Source organism: Myxocyprinus asiaticus, chromosome 30 (assembly GCF_019703515.2).
Source record: "Myxocyprinus asiaticus isolate MX2 ecotype Aquarium Trade chromosome 30, UBuf_Myxa_2, whole genome shotgun sequence".
NCBI classification, from domain to species: Eukaryota; Metazoa; Chordata; class Actinopteri; order Cypriniformes; family Catostomidae; genus Myxocyprinus; species Myxocyprinus asiaticus.
This window is the reverse complement of record NC_059373.1, coordinates 34,816,426-34,832,241: the sequence shown is the minus strand read 5'-3', so window position 1 is coordinate 34,832,241 and position 15,816 is coordinate 34,816,426. Positions and strand designations below refer to the sequence as shown.

The 15,816-nt window shown below is 38.5% G+C and overlaps 1 protein-coding gene across 2 annotated transcripts in view; it reads right to left on the bottom strand.

Annotated features, from left to right (window-relative positions):
* Window positions 1-15,816, bottom strand: part of ptp4a3a (protein tyrosine phosphatase 4A3a) — a 60,910-nt gene that overhangs the window by 26,588 nt on the left and 18,506 nt on the right. For both annotated transcript variants that reach the window (XM_051664017.1, XM_051664016.1), the window contains exons 2-3: window positions 7,592-8,101; window positions 6,755-6,847 (exon numbers count right to left, since the gene is read on the bottom strand). In XM_051664017.1, the coding sequence (XP_051519977.1) occupies window positions 6,755-6,847; window positions 7,592-7,696 (198 nt within the window). In that variant the 5' untranslated portion in view covers window positions 7,697-8,101. The remainder of the gene's footprint in view (window positions 1-6,754; window positions 6,848-7,591; window positions 8,102-15,816) is intronic.

Below are 15,816 nucleotides of genomic sequence, written 5' to 3'. Positions count from 1 at the left end.
TTGAATCTTTGTCCTTTTTAAGAATCAGACTGTTCCGGGCTTGTGTCATGGTTGGCAGAAGCTTTCCATTCTTTAATGATTCCATATAAACTTCTAACAAAAGTGGAGCCAGTTCTGTAGCATAAGATCTAAAAAATTCAGTGGCAAAGCCGTCTGGTCCCGGAGCCTTGCCTGTAGGCAAGGCCTTAATTACCTCGCCAAGCTCCTCCAAGGTTATAATTTTTTTGCTCAGTCTTCAGTTTAGGCAGTTCTAATGGTTCCACAAAATTTCTAATATCTTCAACAGTAGACAAAGACGTGGAGCTACAGAGATCAAACTAGAATTCTTTAAAAGCATTATTAATATCAATGGCCAAGGTAAAAATTTCACCAGTAGTAGATTTCACTGAGGGAATGGTAGAAAAAGACTCTCTCTGCTTTATAAATCTAGCCAGAAGTTTTCCTTCTTTGTCCCCCTCAACTGTCTTGCCCTGAATAGCCAAAACTCCACCTTCCATGACAAAATAGTGTAATATCTGTATTTCAATCAGGTCAATTCCTGAGGCCATCAGACAACATTCGGAGCTTCAGCTCTGCCTCGGCACTTTTAATATTGAATATTCCCTTTAATATTAATATTCTCGTGCTTTGGATTTTTTGATGAATGAGGCATACTGTATGATCCGACCCCTAAGAACCGCCTTAAGTGCCTCCCAAGCCATGCCCACAGAGGATACTGAGGACCAGTTGGTCTCCATATAAACATTGATTTCGGCCTTTAACATTTGTTGAAATTCAGGATTTTGCAAAAGGAATACATTAAAGCGCCAACTATATGATTACTTTTTCTCCATATGTGGCAACACCTCTAAACTCACCAGGGTGTGATCTGAGACTAAGATGTTTCCAATTGAGCAATCAACAACAGATGAAATGAGGGACTTAGATATATATATATAAAAAAAAAAACTATTCTAGAGTAAATCTTATGGACTGATGAAAAAAATTTATAGTCTCTACCAGATGGGTTCAAAAGTCTCCAAATACCTGTAAGACCAAGATTTTTATACATCCTGTGAAGTGTCACTGTTGCACAAGGGGGCTTACACACTTTTGCTTCACTATGATCAAGGGCTGAGTCCATCAATAAATTAAAGTCTCCTCCCAATATTATATCATGAGGGGTGCCAGCAACTTGCAACATCCCTTCAAGATCTATAAAAAAGCCCTGCTCATCAGCGTTAGGTGCGTAAATATTAGCCAAAATCAACATTTGCCCCTGAATTTCTGCTAAAACAATAATGTCTCTTCCTAATTTATCTTTAATCTGTTTGTGACATTTGAATTGTAGATGCTTACTTATCAATGTAATGACTCCCCTGCTCTTACTTGAGCCAGCACTAAAGAAAAAATGCCCACCCCATATCTTTCCAAATTTTTCGGCTTCCTGCGGGGAAAGATGCATTTCTTGAAGAAACACTATATCATATTTCTTACGTTTAAGAAAAGAAATAACCTTCCTTCTTTTTATAGGGTGCCCCAACCCATTCACATTCCAAGTGGAGAGAGACAATCCGCTCATATCCGCTCATATTTGACATTTTGACATATTAGAAAAAATTTATTGTGTCAAAAATAAAATTATAACGACCACATTCCAACATTAGTGCAACAATCAAACCCTAAATAAAAAAAAAAACTGAAAAACGTGAGCATTAACCCCGCACACCCATCCCTCTAAACTCAAACAGTCCATGTACGCCTACGAGAGCCCCCAAGACAACTTTGCCATCGGATTGCTCAAGTCCGGTGCACATTTTGTGAGACAGAATTACACACCAGAAGATAATCTATAAAACAAACCATAAAACAAAACAAAAAAACATGGCATAAAACATGAATTAAAGTAACTGACGTCCAATGAGTCATGAAAAAAACATGCCGTAAAACACAAACGCAAGTAGCTCATGTTAAATGTGTCATGATAAAACTATGGTGTAAAACATGAAAGCAAGAAACTGACGTTGACATGCGTCATGATAAAACCATGGCGTAAAACACTAACGCAAGCAACTGAGGGAAAATTCATCATGATAAAACCATGGTGTAAAACACAAATCTGAGTAACTGACATCCAATGAGTCATGATAAAACCATTCCATAACACATGAACGCAAGTGACCGACAGTCAATGCTGAAACCATGGCATAAAACACGAGTGCAAGGAACTGACGGTGAATGCGTCGTGATAAAACCATGGTGTAAAACACAAACACAAGTAACTGACGTCCAGTGCTTCATGATAAAACCATGCCGTTAAACACAAATGCAATAAACTATTGTTCAATGCGTCATGATAAAACCATGGCGTACAACACAAACACAAGTATCAAGTCCTATGCATCATGATAATACCATGGATTAAAACACTAATGCAAGTAACAAGTCCAATGCATCATGGTAAAACCATTTAGTAAAACACAAACAGTAACAAGTCAAATGCATCATGATAAAACCATGGTGTAAAACACAAATGCAAATAACTGATGTCCAAAGCGTCATGATAAAACCATGGTGTAAAACACAAATGCAAATAACTGATGTCCAATGCGTCATGATAAAACCATGGCATAAAACACATACACAAATAACTGATGTCCAATCCATCATGATAAAACCATGGCGTAAAACACAAACGCAAGTAACTGACGTCCAATGCATCATGATGTTGTGGTCTTGCAACATGCAACTCATGTGCCAGATGACTGAAATTTCACCACGAAGCTGCAGACAAAAACAACAAACATTTTAAATAGAACAATGGCATAAAACACAAACTTAAGTAATTGATGTCCAATGCATCATATATGCAAGGTTTATTGCAATATACAAGTTCTGCAAAATGATGTTTTTCATTTTTCAAAATGACCTCACATTTCGTGAGCTCACAAGAGCCAAAAAAACAACTGCGGACTTGCAACATGTGACTTATGTGCCAAATGCAACAGGCAACTCATGCTAGATCTGCAGACATCAATAACAAACATGCGTTTTAGATAAAAATTAGGGCGTAAAAAAACACGAATGCAAGTAACAGACTAAAATGTGAAGTCTGCTCTATTTTATTTATTTTTTTCTTGCAGGAAATGGTCCATGACTTAAACCATCATTGGGATATCCCAATGAGTTAACATTCATTTGTGTAACAAGCGCTATAATGGTACTGTCACTTTAAGAGTTTAACATCTCACATACTCGCACAGGTGCTGCGGTTAATTTATTAACGAGAGAGAAGCCTCTTGTTTTTTTTGTGTTTTTTTTTATCGAATCTGTGCTATGTGTGATTAAAATTAATATTTCATTTTACCTTTATATCTGATTATATAGAACTGAAAGGATATTAAAATACATTATTCAATGAAAGTGGAGTGTGGGATCTCATTGATGGACACACATTACATGGAAGAAATGGTATGTTTTAATTTCAAGAGCTTTTCAACAAAACAAGGTTATTTTCCAGGTATTCCAGTTCTTAAATTTCTAAAAGCTAAATTCAAGCTCTTTAAGCACTTCAAGGACCTTGTGTGAACTCTGTAAACAGTGTAGAAAAAAGTGCAGTAGAGGTAAAATCAAGCAATAGAGCTGTTTTCACAGCTTGAAAGCCTGACTCACTTTTTCTGGGTGAGTTTTCAAATGTCTAATGAAGTTCTATGTAGTTGTGCTAGCGTCTTTGTTCATCCAACATGTTTTACATACAGCATTCCGTTTATTGCTATTATATTAAATGTTTTTGAATCCAAACATTATGATAAAGTTAGATGATGCCGTCATGTCGAAGCGAAGATTTCAATAAATGAACGATTCGTTCTATTGTGTCGATTCTATTGAATCAGCCGTACCTACTAAAAAAAGAACCGATCTGTGGGAATGAGTCGGACAGCTCTTACAGGGAGAGTAAGCAGCGCCTCTTAACTCACAGACATTTTTCCAGTTCAAGGGATATGTTAAAAAAAAATTCATTTAAACATGCTAATGACTCTGATCTCGAGTCCAAGTCAAGTCTCAAGTCAATTGTTTACGAGTCCGAGTCAAGAGTAATTTTTTTTTGCGACTTAAGTGCGACTCAAATCCGAGTTGCAGTCTCGAGTTTCCATCTCTGTTGTATCATGCAATATTTGGCCTTGTTTTAACTGGGACAATTTGCTTTAAGTAATAGTGTGTTACAGTGTTTCATATTTCTGTTTTTTTCATGAAAATGTTTTTTTGACAGCAGCCACTTCAGTTTATATCATATGTAACTCTATGTTGTATACAAGCAAACAGCTTTTAGTCTGCGAGTAAACCAGTATGCCTGTTGTATTCTATACATTCATTAATGTTAGTGACTTTCTATCTGTGGATATTTCTGATATTTGCAACCCTCTTTGCTCAGAACTAACTCTCCGGTTCACTGACTGAATATTTTTACTACCAGTGTGATGAAACTTCATTTTGTGGGCATGTGAGGAGTTGCGTTTGACAGCAGCGTAGAGTTTGTTAGGACAATAATGTTATGATGGACAAAATATTTAATCTGGTTGCATAAAGTACTTTGTAAACACAAAATACTCTGAATAGGGAACGTAAAAAATGCTACTACCATCTCTGACTGATGTTTTCATATGTTTGTGTGTAAGCATACAATATGTGTTTTGGTATGCGTGTTTGACCGGCCGACATCAATTACGGCAATGTAAATAAGTCACAAGACTTTTCAGAAGATGAAAAAAAATGCTACTAATATTTCAGAAAATATGGTAATCCCGAAGACCCTATTAGCTTGTTCGGGTGCATTTGATTTCGGTTTAAGCTAAACTCTGCAGGATGGTGGCCCTCCAGGACTGGTTCCGAATAGCCGTGGTGTAATACATGTACGCAAGAAACTGACATCCAATGCGTCACACATGTTGCAGCCTTTTTTTGCCCTTGTATCTTCATTCAGACATCCTATTCACTGTGGGTTAGAGGCAACCAACCTCTCTGAAGGGCAAAATAAAAAGATGTTGTGTTTGCGTAAATTATTGGTTTTGGCAAATGGCAGAACGTAGGAGAACTTGGCTGTGGGACTGGAGAGGTGTGCTGACACTGCCGTGCAGTGAGTGTGTCCTTCAAATCCACAGCAGTCAGTGAAGTTGAGACTTATGCAACAGCTTGCGCTTGCGCTGTCTTTCTTCTTCACAGACTTGCTGTGAGAAAGTCAAGAGGAAAAAGTATAAAAGAAAGGTTGGGTGGTGGGGGAAGGTGGGCGGGGACCGAATCGGAGGCCACACGGAGAGACCAGGCTCTGCAGCTACCATAGCAACAGTGAAATGTTGACGTTGGTAATAAGAAACACGTGTCGGCTGCTTGGAAAAGAACATTCTCTATAATGAAGATAGTGTGTGTGTGTGTGAGAGAGTATATAGGGTCAAGGGGGTCTGTGGGGATCTGTCATACTTTTTGCAGAAGACTTTCAAATACTGTCTATGTGAAGCTTTTCACCTTCTTTTCACCATCCCAGTCTTTAAATGTGAAATAATCATGATTTTGGATACTGCTCTCTGGAATACCTGATGCTGATTGGTTATTTGCAGCATTCTGCAGTTAAAGGTTCTAATATCCCAGTTTATTGTTCATTGACAACTATAAGTAAGCCATTCATGGGTTTACCTCCCCCAAAAGTATTAACACTGAGCCTCCTAGGCACTATCAAAACATTGATGCTTATATTTTGAGCGGCCCACACAGCTCTACCCATCCTTGTCCATCTAAACCTATAGCGTGAGTTTGGGGCATGGCTACTTGTAGTAAACTGTTCAACCAGGAGAATATGAATGTCCATGGCAGACGTGTTACAGAGGAAATGAAACTTATCTTCGCCAAAAGTTGAAGACTTGCTAAAAGACAAAGACAGAAGGAGTAAAACCAGAGTGAACATTTACATGGTGGATGACTTTTTGGGGTTCCATTCTTGCTGTTTGCTTCTCAACAGGTAAGCTACACCCTGGTATTGCCACAAAAGTTAGCTCATTACTGTCGAGCTTCAGATAAATTCGTAAGATACTCGGAATATGTATTGTTATGCTTACTAGTTCCCAAGACCCATCCTACTTCTGGATCCCCTGCACACTAGCTGCTGTTCAATCTTGCGATGTTATCGGAGGAGCCGATTCCACTGAAACACTTTCTGTCCGGTGTGTTTGTTATAGTGGTCTTGTTTATTATGACGTTAAACGTTTATTATCTTTTATTTAGTATGGCCTATTTGTTCATAGGGAATCAGAGAGTGTGAAACTGCGTGATGAGTCTAAAGGGTTTTGGCAAAGGTTGTTTGAAAACATACTTTATTTTTGTAATTCCGTTTGGTGCCACTAGTAGCGCAGAAATGACACACTTCACCTTTAAATATTTTTGTATAATGACCACTAAACTTTATAACTGACCATTGTCCCAGCAAACCGATTTCTTACATAGTTTCCTGTCTTTCATAACACTCTGCAACCTCTTACTTCTCACATAATAAAACAATTAAAACTCAAATCCATAATTTCATGTGCATTAATTAATTTATTTATTTGGCATGTTTTAAAATGCAAAATGCTTGTTATCCATTTACAAGGATGTCAGGTGTGGCAATGACAATTATTGACGATAATCTTAAAATGGACAAATATCGGCTGATTAATATATCGGTCTATCACTACCCTGGTGACTGTATATTATCTCTAACATAGTCATCAAGACATCTTGCACTCACCACGACTGTGATTCCATCTTTCTCCAGTGGGGTTTTGTCGTAGGTTACCTCACACACTCTGACCACCGTTGTGGCACCATACTTCTTAAGATCCTAAAGCATGATGGGTAGAGAAAGACAGGCAATTTCAACACAGCACAACCGAATTTATGAAACAAGGGCAGCAATCATCATTCGCTCTTATATAACTTTTTCAAAATACATTAAAACACAAACACAATTATGTTAATGGTCGAGAGGTAAGGAAAGCCACCCGTGAACATGCTCTGTCCCTCATCACTGCCATGTGACGGGAGCACTGGGATGGGTTTCCATGGCAACGGAGGCTTTGTGGATGTGCTGTTATCATTAGAGCTTCTATGGTTCATGCACACTTTCCCAGCAAGATAACAGTGAGTGGGCCATGTGACATTGGAGTTGTCTTACGATAGACCATGTGAGCCAAAACGGGATGTGCCGTTAAAATGTGTGTGCATTAAAGCTAGGGATAAATACAGAAGCGGAGGATGGGAGGGAATAGATAACACAAATAGACACAGAGAGAAGGGGACATACAGAGTAATGTGTCGGGAATGACACAGTAAAATGTCTAGAGATCAACTTTGTTTTTTTAAAAACCAATGCAATACCAATTACCGATAATTTGTATGTTTATGTGTCCGATAACCATTAAACAGGTTTGACTTTCCTCAGTTGTGAACTAGCGTTGTTCGGTGATATTCTTTAGAGACCCATCAGTAGGTTTTTATCAGCAGATCTGATTTGAAATAATGGCTAACACAGTAAGTGCGAGTAATGGTCAAACTCATTACCAGTCCATCTCTAAAAAGTTCTTACCTCTATGAAGCTGTTCAGAGTGGAGTTTGTAGGGTTGTGTGTTATCAAGAATCGCATGTTCTTGTAGCACACCTCCACTGGAGCCGGCCGGTTCATTCGAGCCATTGTGCCACCTCCAACTCAGTGTCCAAACTTTGAAAGAAACTGTTTACAACCAAAATCACCCAATGGATCTTCTTCACTGTCGTGTTCAGTCTCAGATATTTCTATGTGAATAAAACACTGTATGACTCCTTAATGTTCAAAGTCCCAAAGTCTTGTATCCTCTCTTTAATGGCTTACTCTAGCCAGAGAGGCAAGATCACCCCATTAGATTTGTGAGGAATTTTGGGTGGTGGAACCACAGGCAGCAGAGGGAACAGCTTCTCAGTGCATCCAGAGATCAGTGCAGGTCAGTGGGTAGTGTGTCAAGCATTCTCCCCTGGTTTAAACTCTTGGATGTTGAGCGTGGCAGTAGTCTCCAGTTCTCTGCAAGAATGCCATGGATAAAGCTGCTACCGAAGTGTTGAGCTGTCAAAAAGTGATCGGAAAAAGACACAAGTGAGTTTATGACTGTAAAATTAAAGACCAACAAGCAGAACATGGACAGTCCATTTAAGACAAACATGACGCAGACAGTGACAGCACATAGTAACTATGAGTGAGTGAGGGCAGATTACAGTGTCCCTGAACCCACCCACACAATGCCACTGTTCACACAAACTCAAAATATTGCGCAACATAACAGCAGAAAGCAGAAAACGAGAAAGTAAATACAATCTCCTAGGCTTTTTCCTTTTTTTCTCAGGGCTTTTTCAAGATAATTTCAGTGTCAAAACTAATTCTGACAACAATAAAGGCAGAATTAAAATTTTTGGATGAACTATTGCTTTAAGAAAATAAAATATATTATAAATATCGTTATACATGGGATTATACATTCACGGGCTATGTAATCTTTACAATTTTAAAGAAATAGCCCCACTCTTGATTTAAATCATCATTCAACAGCATTAGAATATTTCAGATCAAAAAGTCTTACTTACCAATGCTGGTTTAACAGTGTATTTTTAAGCAATATTTATAGAGTTCAGGATTACAGTAGAGTACAATGTGAACTGGCACAGATGCATTGAGAGACATGCACAAACAGCAGGAGATTCTTAAGTATGAATGCCACTCCCATGTGTTCTAGTCTGTGCGTTCCCCACAGATCTGTGACTGCAGGGACCAGCGCAGGTGGCTTCAGCAGTGTTGTCTATGGCACAGAATTTAAAGGTGCAGAGACTCACTGAACAAAGAATGGGAATGAGTACTCGAATACTCTGAAGTGACAGCAATGATCGATCATGACAACACAATAAATGCATAATTTGACTTAAAGGGATAGTTCAGCCAAAAATGAAAATTCTCTTATCATTTACTCACCCTCATGCCATCCAAGATGTATATGACTTTTTTCATTTGTGCAGAACACAAATTAAAATTTTTAGAAGAATTTATCTTTTGGTCCATATAATGCAAATGAATGGGTGCCAAAATATTGAAGCTCAAAAAAAAATCACATAAGTCAGCATAAAAGTAATCCATAAGACTCCAGTGGTTAAATCTATATCTTCTGAAGTGATATGATAGGTGTGTATGAGAAACAGATCAATATATTAAGTCCTTTTTCCTTCACTTTCACATTCTTCTTTTTATGTTTTTGGTGATCCGCATTCTTCATGCAGACGCCCCCTAATGAGCAGGGAGAAGAATGTCTAGCAAAACAAAACTTAAATATTGATCTGTTTCTCACCCACACCTATCATATCACTTCTGACGATATGGATTAAAACACTGGAGTCGGGGGCCTGGGTCGCTGGCTACCACCCCTGGAGTTCGCTAGTTCACTAGTTCGAATCCCAGGGCGTGCTGAGTGACTCCAGCCAGGTCTCCTAAGCAACCAAATTGGCCCGGTTGCTAGGAAGGGTAGAGTCACATGGGGTAACCTCCTCGTGATCGCTATAATGTGGTTCGTTCTCGGTGGGGTGCGTGGTGAGTTGAGTGTGGTTGCCGCGGTGGATGGCGTGAAGCCTCCACACGCGCAATGTCTCCGTGGCAACGCGCTCAACAAGCCACGTGATAAGATGCGCGGGTTCACAATCTCAGACGCGGAGGCAACTGGGATTCGTCCTCTGCCACCCGGACTGAGGCGAATCACTATGTGACCACGAGGTGAATTGGGCATTCCAAATTGGGAGAAAAAGGGAAAAATCCAAAAAAAAAACAATCAAAAAAAAACAAAAAAAAAAACACTGGAGTCGCTTGGATTACTTTTATAACGTCTTTATGTGCTGTTTGGAGCATAAATTTTTGGCACCCATTCACTTGCATTGTATGGACCTACAGAGCTGAAATATTCTTCTAAAAATCATAATTTGTGTTCTGCAGAAGAAAGAAAGTCATACACATCTGGGATGGCATGAGGGTGAGTAAATGATGAGAGAATTTTAATTTTGGGGTGAACTATAAGAACATTACATTTCACACCAATCAAAACCAACTTTTTTTTTTTGGTGTAGTAACAACTACAAATATGTGCAAAAAGAGGGGCTCATTATTAATAATTAATAAACAATTAATAAATTGGTTATGGCATCTTTTTCAGTATGTTGCTGTCTGATTCATAAGAGAGCAGCAATAGTGCTGCTGATTTCAAATAACTTTGTGTTTGTAGGGGATTTAGCTGTGTACATGCAGAATGCATTCTTTCGAGTCCTCCAAATGCTCCTATTAAAAATCAACAAAGCTGTCTACACTGCAAGTTTCATGTCCGAAAATGCACACATAGCTACTATAGTATACCGAAAGCAGCACAACAATTGAGTAGTATGTCAGAACCCTCAGTATTCATAAAACAGTAGGCTGGGTAAAAAAATATTCAGATGATAATACTAATTACAGTCGGCATTGCATTATGGGATATAGTATTCCATGTAAGGTGCTCCGGCTGCATATGTAGGCAAATATAATAGCTCATCTGGATGCTATATTCCATAAACATGCATGCACAGCAAACTGCATTCCTAAGCAGCACACCATTAGGATCACATCCATAACACCTAGTCAGATCGGATGTAGATCTTGGTTATATTTTTTAGACCCTTAAAACAAAAACTAGAAATGGCAATAACTGCCGCATCAAAGTCTCTGTGCTCCTACAGTATTGAGTTAATAAAATGCTCAAAACTTAGGCAGGTAAAGACCTTTAGATTAAGATTAGACCTTTAACTGCAATCCTAATCTGTCATTTACCACTGCTAATTAATTAAAACTTTAATACTGGAACTTAACCTAATTTACGTTTCCTCTCTTCAAAACAATCACACTTCATCTAAATGTAATCCTCCCTTCCAGAAAATCTTAAATGCTTAGACCCAACTAAATCATTTTATTCACTTTGTGGAGCAAGAGAAAGAACAGAACAATAACAACCAAATAACAATTACCTATTTACTTTACTGAATGTAAGTTTACATGTGCATTGTGTAATTTCTGCACCATTAGCGGCACCAAATGGAACTGCATATTCCAAACAGGTTTCCCAAGCACTCCTTATGTTTATCTTCGTTCAGAAAAACAGGTAACCATTAGCAAAACTCATGTCATGGATCACACTTATTTTCCCTACACTATTCTTTTTTTATGCATTAATCTACAGTACATAATCAAATAAAAAATGGACAGACTCATTTATTATCAAAATAATTGTAAGTCACAGCCCTAACAATTAATAATAATAATATTTTATACAGTACTGTGCAAAAGTCTTAGGCACATAAGATGTTTCACAAAAGCATTTGTCTTAAGATGGTTATTTATATCTTTAGCTTTAGTGTGTCAATAGGAAATAGAAATGTCAGACTCCCAAACATTACTTTTGAAAATACAAAAGATTAGAATAGAAGAACAGGGAGCCCTGCAACAGATGTCATGGCCCCCACAAAGCCCCCCACTGAACATTGTGTCAGTCTGAGATTACATAAAGAGACAGAAGCAATTAAGACAGCCTAAATAGATAGAAGAACTGTGGCGAATTCTCCAAGAAGCTTGGAACATCCTATCTGCCAACAACCAAGAAAAACTGTGTCCAGGTGTAAAGGCAAAGGTGGTCACACCAAATATTGATTTAGCTTTTTTACATTTACTGGACTTTGTATGACATTAAGTGATAAATGAAAACTATTTATGTCATTATTTTTGAACACATCCTCACTATGCAACATTTTTCACAAGTGCCTAAAACTTTTGCACAGTACTGTATATTAAATAAATAATTTGTTTTAGTCATGTTACATGGCTTTCTGGATTACTTGATTCTGGTTGGTCAATCGTGGCATTCTGTGGTCAAATACTTTTGTATGATCAGCACAAAATATGCTGATCTGTCTATATATAAAATCATTGTATAGTACTTATCTATAAAGTTCAGTTGTTGGACACAAAACCAACATGTAAAACAAGCAACAAGAGGAATACAGATCCACAGGGGGTCGGCCCAGAGGTACTGTACTTGCTTATTTCATGCAGAGTAAGGTTAATTGGGTGATTCTGTGCTATGTCAACATGACACAGGGGTCACACACATTCACAGATACACACAGAGTCCTGTGAAGATCTGTAAACAACTTCCGTTGAGGCAACAACACCACCAGCGTGAGATTACTGGTAAACTTACAGCATTACCATGAACTTCAGTGCTGAGTGTAACCATGACAGTATTGTTGCACCTGTATTCACAGACCAATTACCAAGCCTTGTCCCTTATCCCTTAGCCCGCACATACTGGTTAAATATTTGTGCTGACAATCTGAAGTGCTGCTTTGGGCTTCTGGGACTTTTGTATGACGGCACTAAGCTTCGCCAAAACAGGGATGGTGCAGAGAGAGAGAGAGAGAGGGAGTTTAGTGAAATGTAGAAAAAGAAATTATACTTAAGTTTGACTGCAAAAAAAAAAGAAAAGAGGGGGTTCTCAAAGATGAAGACCCTGTTAGGAGTTGAGGCTGGTTTGTGCTGCTGTACATCATTCAGCCTCAAGAATAACCGTACTTTTCCACTAGCACAGAGAGAGCGGAGCTGAGCGGACGTTTTCCAATCTGGTCTTGTGACAAGTTGTTATAATAGTATGAAATAATAAGAAATCGTATGAGTTGGCTAGTACAAAAATGTACTTTAACTCCCACAGAAAAAATAAATGAGCCAACGAACAATGTTATTGCGATTCTTTCTAAGTTTAAGCCCTGACCCAAACCTAAACCAAATCATGACTTTAATAGGAAAATAACTTGTGTACCACGTAAGATTGGGGGTTTGGAATGAGACGAGGGAAGCGTACTGCACGAATATGGAATAAGTAACCATTTGTTCTCCACAGAATCCTTTCTTAAAATAAAGTGTTGGAAAGGAGGCTAGCTAAAAATTGATGCCTACGTGGTTTACATGCTAGGCTGATTATGCTTAATAAGCCGACTACATGTGTGGTCATGTAAACACATTCAATGGTGTTCCTTTATCGGTGTAAGATTATAAACACTGTAAGCATAAACCGATTGACATGGGTAGATTTTTGTCCACTACACCGATTTCGCGTTGCATATTTTACTGGCATATCCAATGTGCGCACGTGTTGTGTGCATGCCTCTTCACGGTTTAATGACGAAAGCAGAGAATAATGCAATTATATCAAATGTCACGGATTTCTTTCTTTTTTGCTTTTTAAATAAGCTGATTATTGGTAGTAGAGAGCGTATTGGTATGCATGTAACCAGGCTCAATGTTTGTTGATTGTTTGGTCTCTATGGAATAAAAGTTCCATATCTGATGATTTTTGCCATCTCGGACAGATTATTTCGAGCTGTAATGTGACTGTGTGTGTGTTTTCAATTTATTGTCTATGGGAGCTATGCAACAGGGTTGCATGGTTGTGGGACTGACAGTGGAGCAAGGCGTAAGAGTGTCAAAAACGTTGAGAAACATTGAACTTTAAGCACGAGTGGACAAAAAACGCGGGGTGGCAGCCAATCGCTGTGAAGTAAATGCAGTGACGTCTGTCGTACCGCTGCACATTTTATGAACACATCCCCAAAGCTGCAGATCTCTGGCATTTTGAGCATTACTGAGCAGTGTGCATGGGTAAGCTCTGACAGAGCATTTGACAAATAGGAAAGCATAAGATATGTTTTGAGGGTATGGAAAGAGCTGGATCAGTTTGAAATCCAGTGGGAATATACAATACTGTTAAATGTTGCATAGTGAGGATGTCTTCAAAAATAATGAAATAAATAGTTTTCATGTGTCACTTTATGTCATACAAAGTCCAGTAAACATAAAAAAGTAAACGAATTTTTAATTCCAGTAAACGAATCAATATTCGGTGTGACCACCTTTGCCTTTAAAACAGCCCCAATTCTCCTAGGTACAGCTGGACACAGTTTTTCTTGGTTGTTGGCAGATAGGATGTTCCAAGCTTCTTGGAGAATTCGCCACAGTTCTTCTATCTATTTAGGCTGTCTCAATTGCTTCTGTCTCTTTATGTAATCTCAGACTGACACAATGTTCAGTGGGGGTTTTTGTGGGGGCCATGGCATCTGTTGCAGGGCTGTTCTTCTATTCTAATCTTTTCTATTGGCAAAAGTAATGTTTGGGAGTCTAGCATTTATATTTCCTATTGACACACTAAAGCTGAAGATATAAATAATCATCTTAAGACAAATGCTTTTGTGAAACATCTTATGTGCCTAAGACTTTTGCACAGTACTGTATCTCGCAGAGTTAACAAAAGCCCAACTGGACCCACCTCCCTGAAATTCAACGGATGACTACGTCACAGTACGCTACAGCAAATGTTCTGAGAATTTGCGTTTCTTACTTTCCTCAACCTTTGGTCACATGATGGATCAGCATGCTCACAAACCCTTGCATTTTTCCTCTACGTACTTGTGATGTGTGACACACTATACCAGTTGAAATCAATGGTTTCGCAGTGTTCCGTGACATTGTGTGAGCTTCTGTGCGCTGGCACCAGAACAAGGTGATATGGGATGGAAATGGAAGAGGCCCACTGAGTTTACCTGCACATTACACACAGACACACAAGTTCCCTTTACACACGGTCCCTGGTCACATTGGGGACCCATTAGAAGAACACAACAACTACCTTAATTTCTGCCAATAAACAAGCACCATGGTTCTCTGCATCTGTCACCTAAACCTTGGCACCTCAGAAGCTTCTTGGACTTCAATAGGTTGCATTACTATTTTCAGTCACCAAGTCTTTGGGCAGTGCCAACAAATAGTCTTATATGAACGACACATTTTGAAAATGGGGATTTTCTGGAGGATAACCTTAATTGACCTGGGGAAAACATCAAAACGCCTCCAAAGTTGATGCATAATAAAGCGACTATAAGTGAAACTGGGGCATTTATATTTTTTGAGTTATTAATTTGAATCAAGTTTATATTTTCAACACTCAATTTAGTTTTCCACCTTTTCTCTGACCCTTAAAAGTTCTAACTGTCTTTAATTCTGCCACTTCAATTTGAAATCAGAAATGGTGCTCTCTTTAGACTGCTGAGTCTTAAGTAGTTTGCACTGTTCCATCCTTCAATAACATCCTCTTTGGAAAGCCTGCATTACACTATGACGGGTTCACAAATCTGCACAGTAATGTGCCACTGAAACTGCTTTAACAGAAAGATGCAGAATGGCAGGTGCTACACACAGCAAGAAACAGCACAAGAAATTTAGCACATTCTTTTCATTAGTTCCTCTGGTGTTTAGGAATAATAGTATTAAACTTCTTCTGTGTCACCTCACCATGATTGGGCAGGCCAAGTTTCTGAATACCAAATGTGGGCAGTAAAAAGTTAATGAATTTGGGAACCTCACATCAGAAATCCCAAGGTTTTGTAATAAGCAGTTTTTGCAGCTTTGTTTCAATGAATGGTGTTTTTGGGATGGGTTCTGGGTTTTAAAAGTTACAGTATGTTTTAATAGTTCATTAAGCTTTTTAATGTCAATAGATAAAAAAATTAATTAAATTCCTTGTGATATTACCCCTTCAGGAAAAAAAACAAAACAAAACTTTTCCTTTTTCAAAAGCAGCACTTGACTGCCACTGCCAGAAATGTGTCAAAGAGACAACCCTAAGATTTGAACCTCCAGACATGCAAACCAGGCTAATTGTACAGTATCTCACAAAC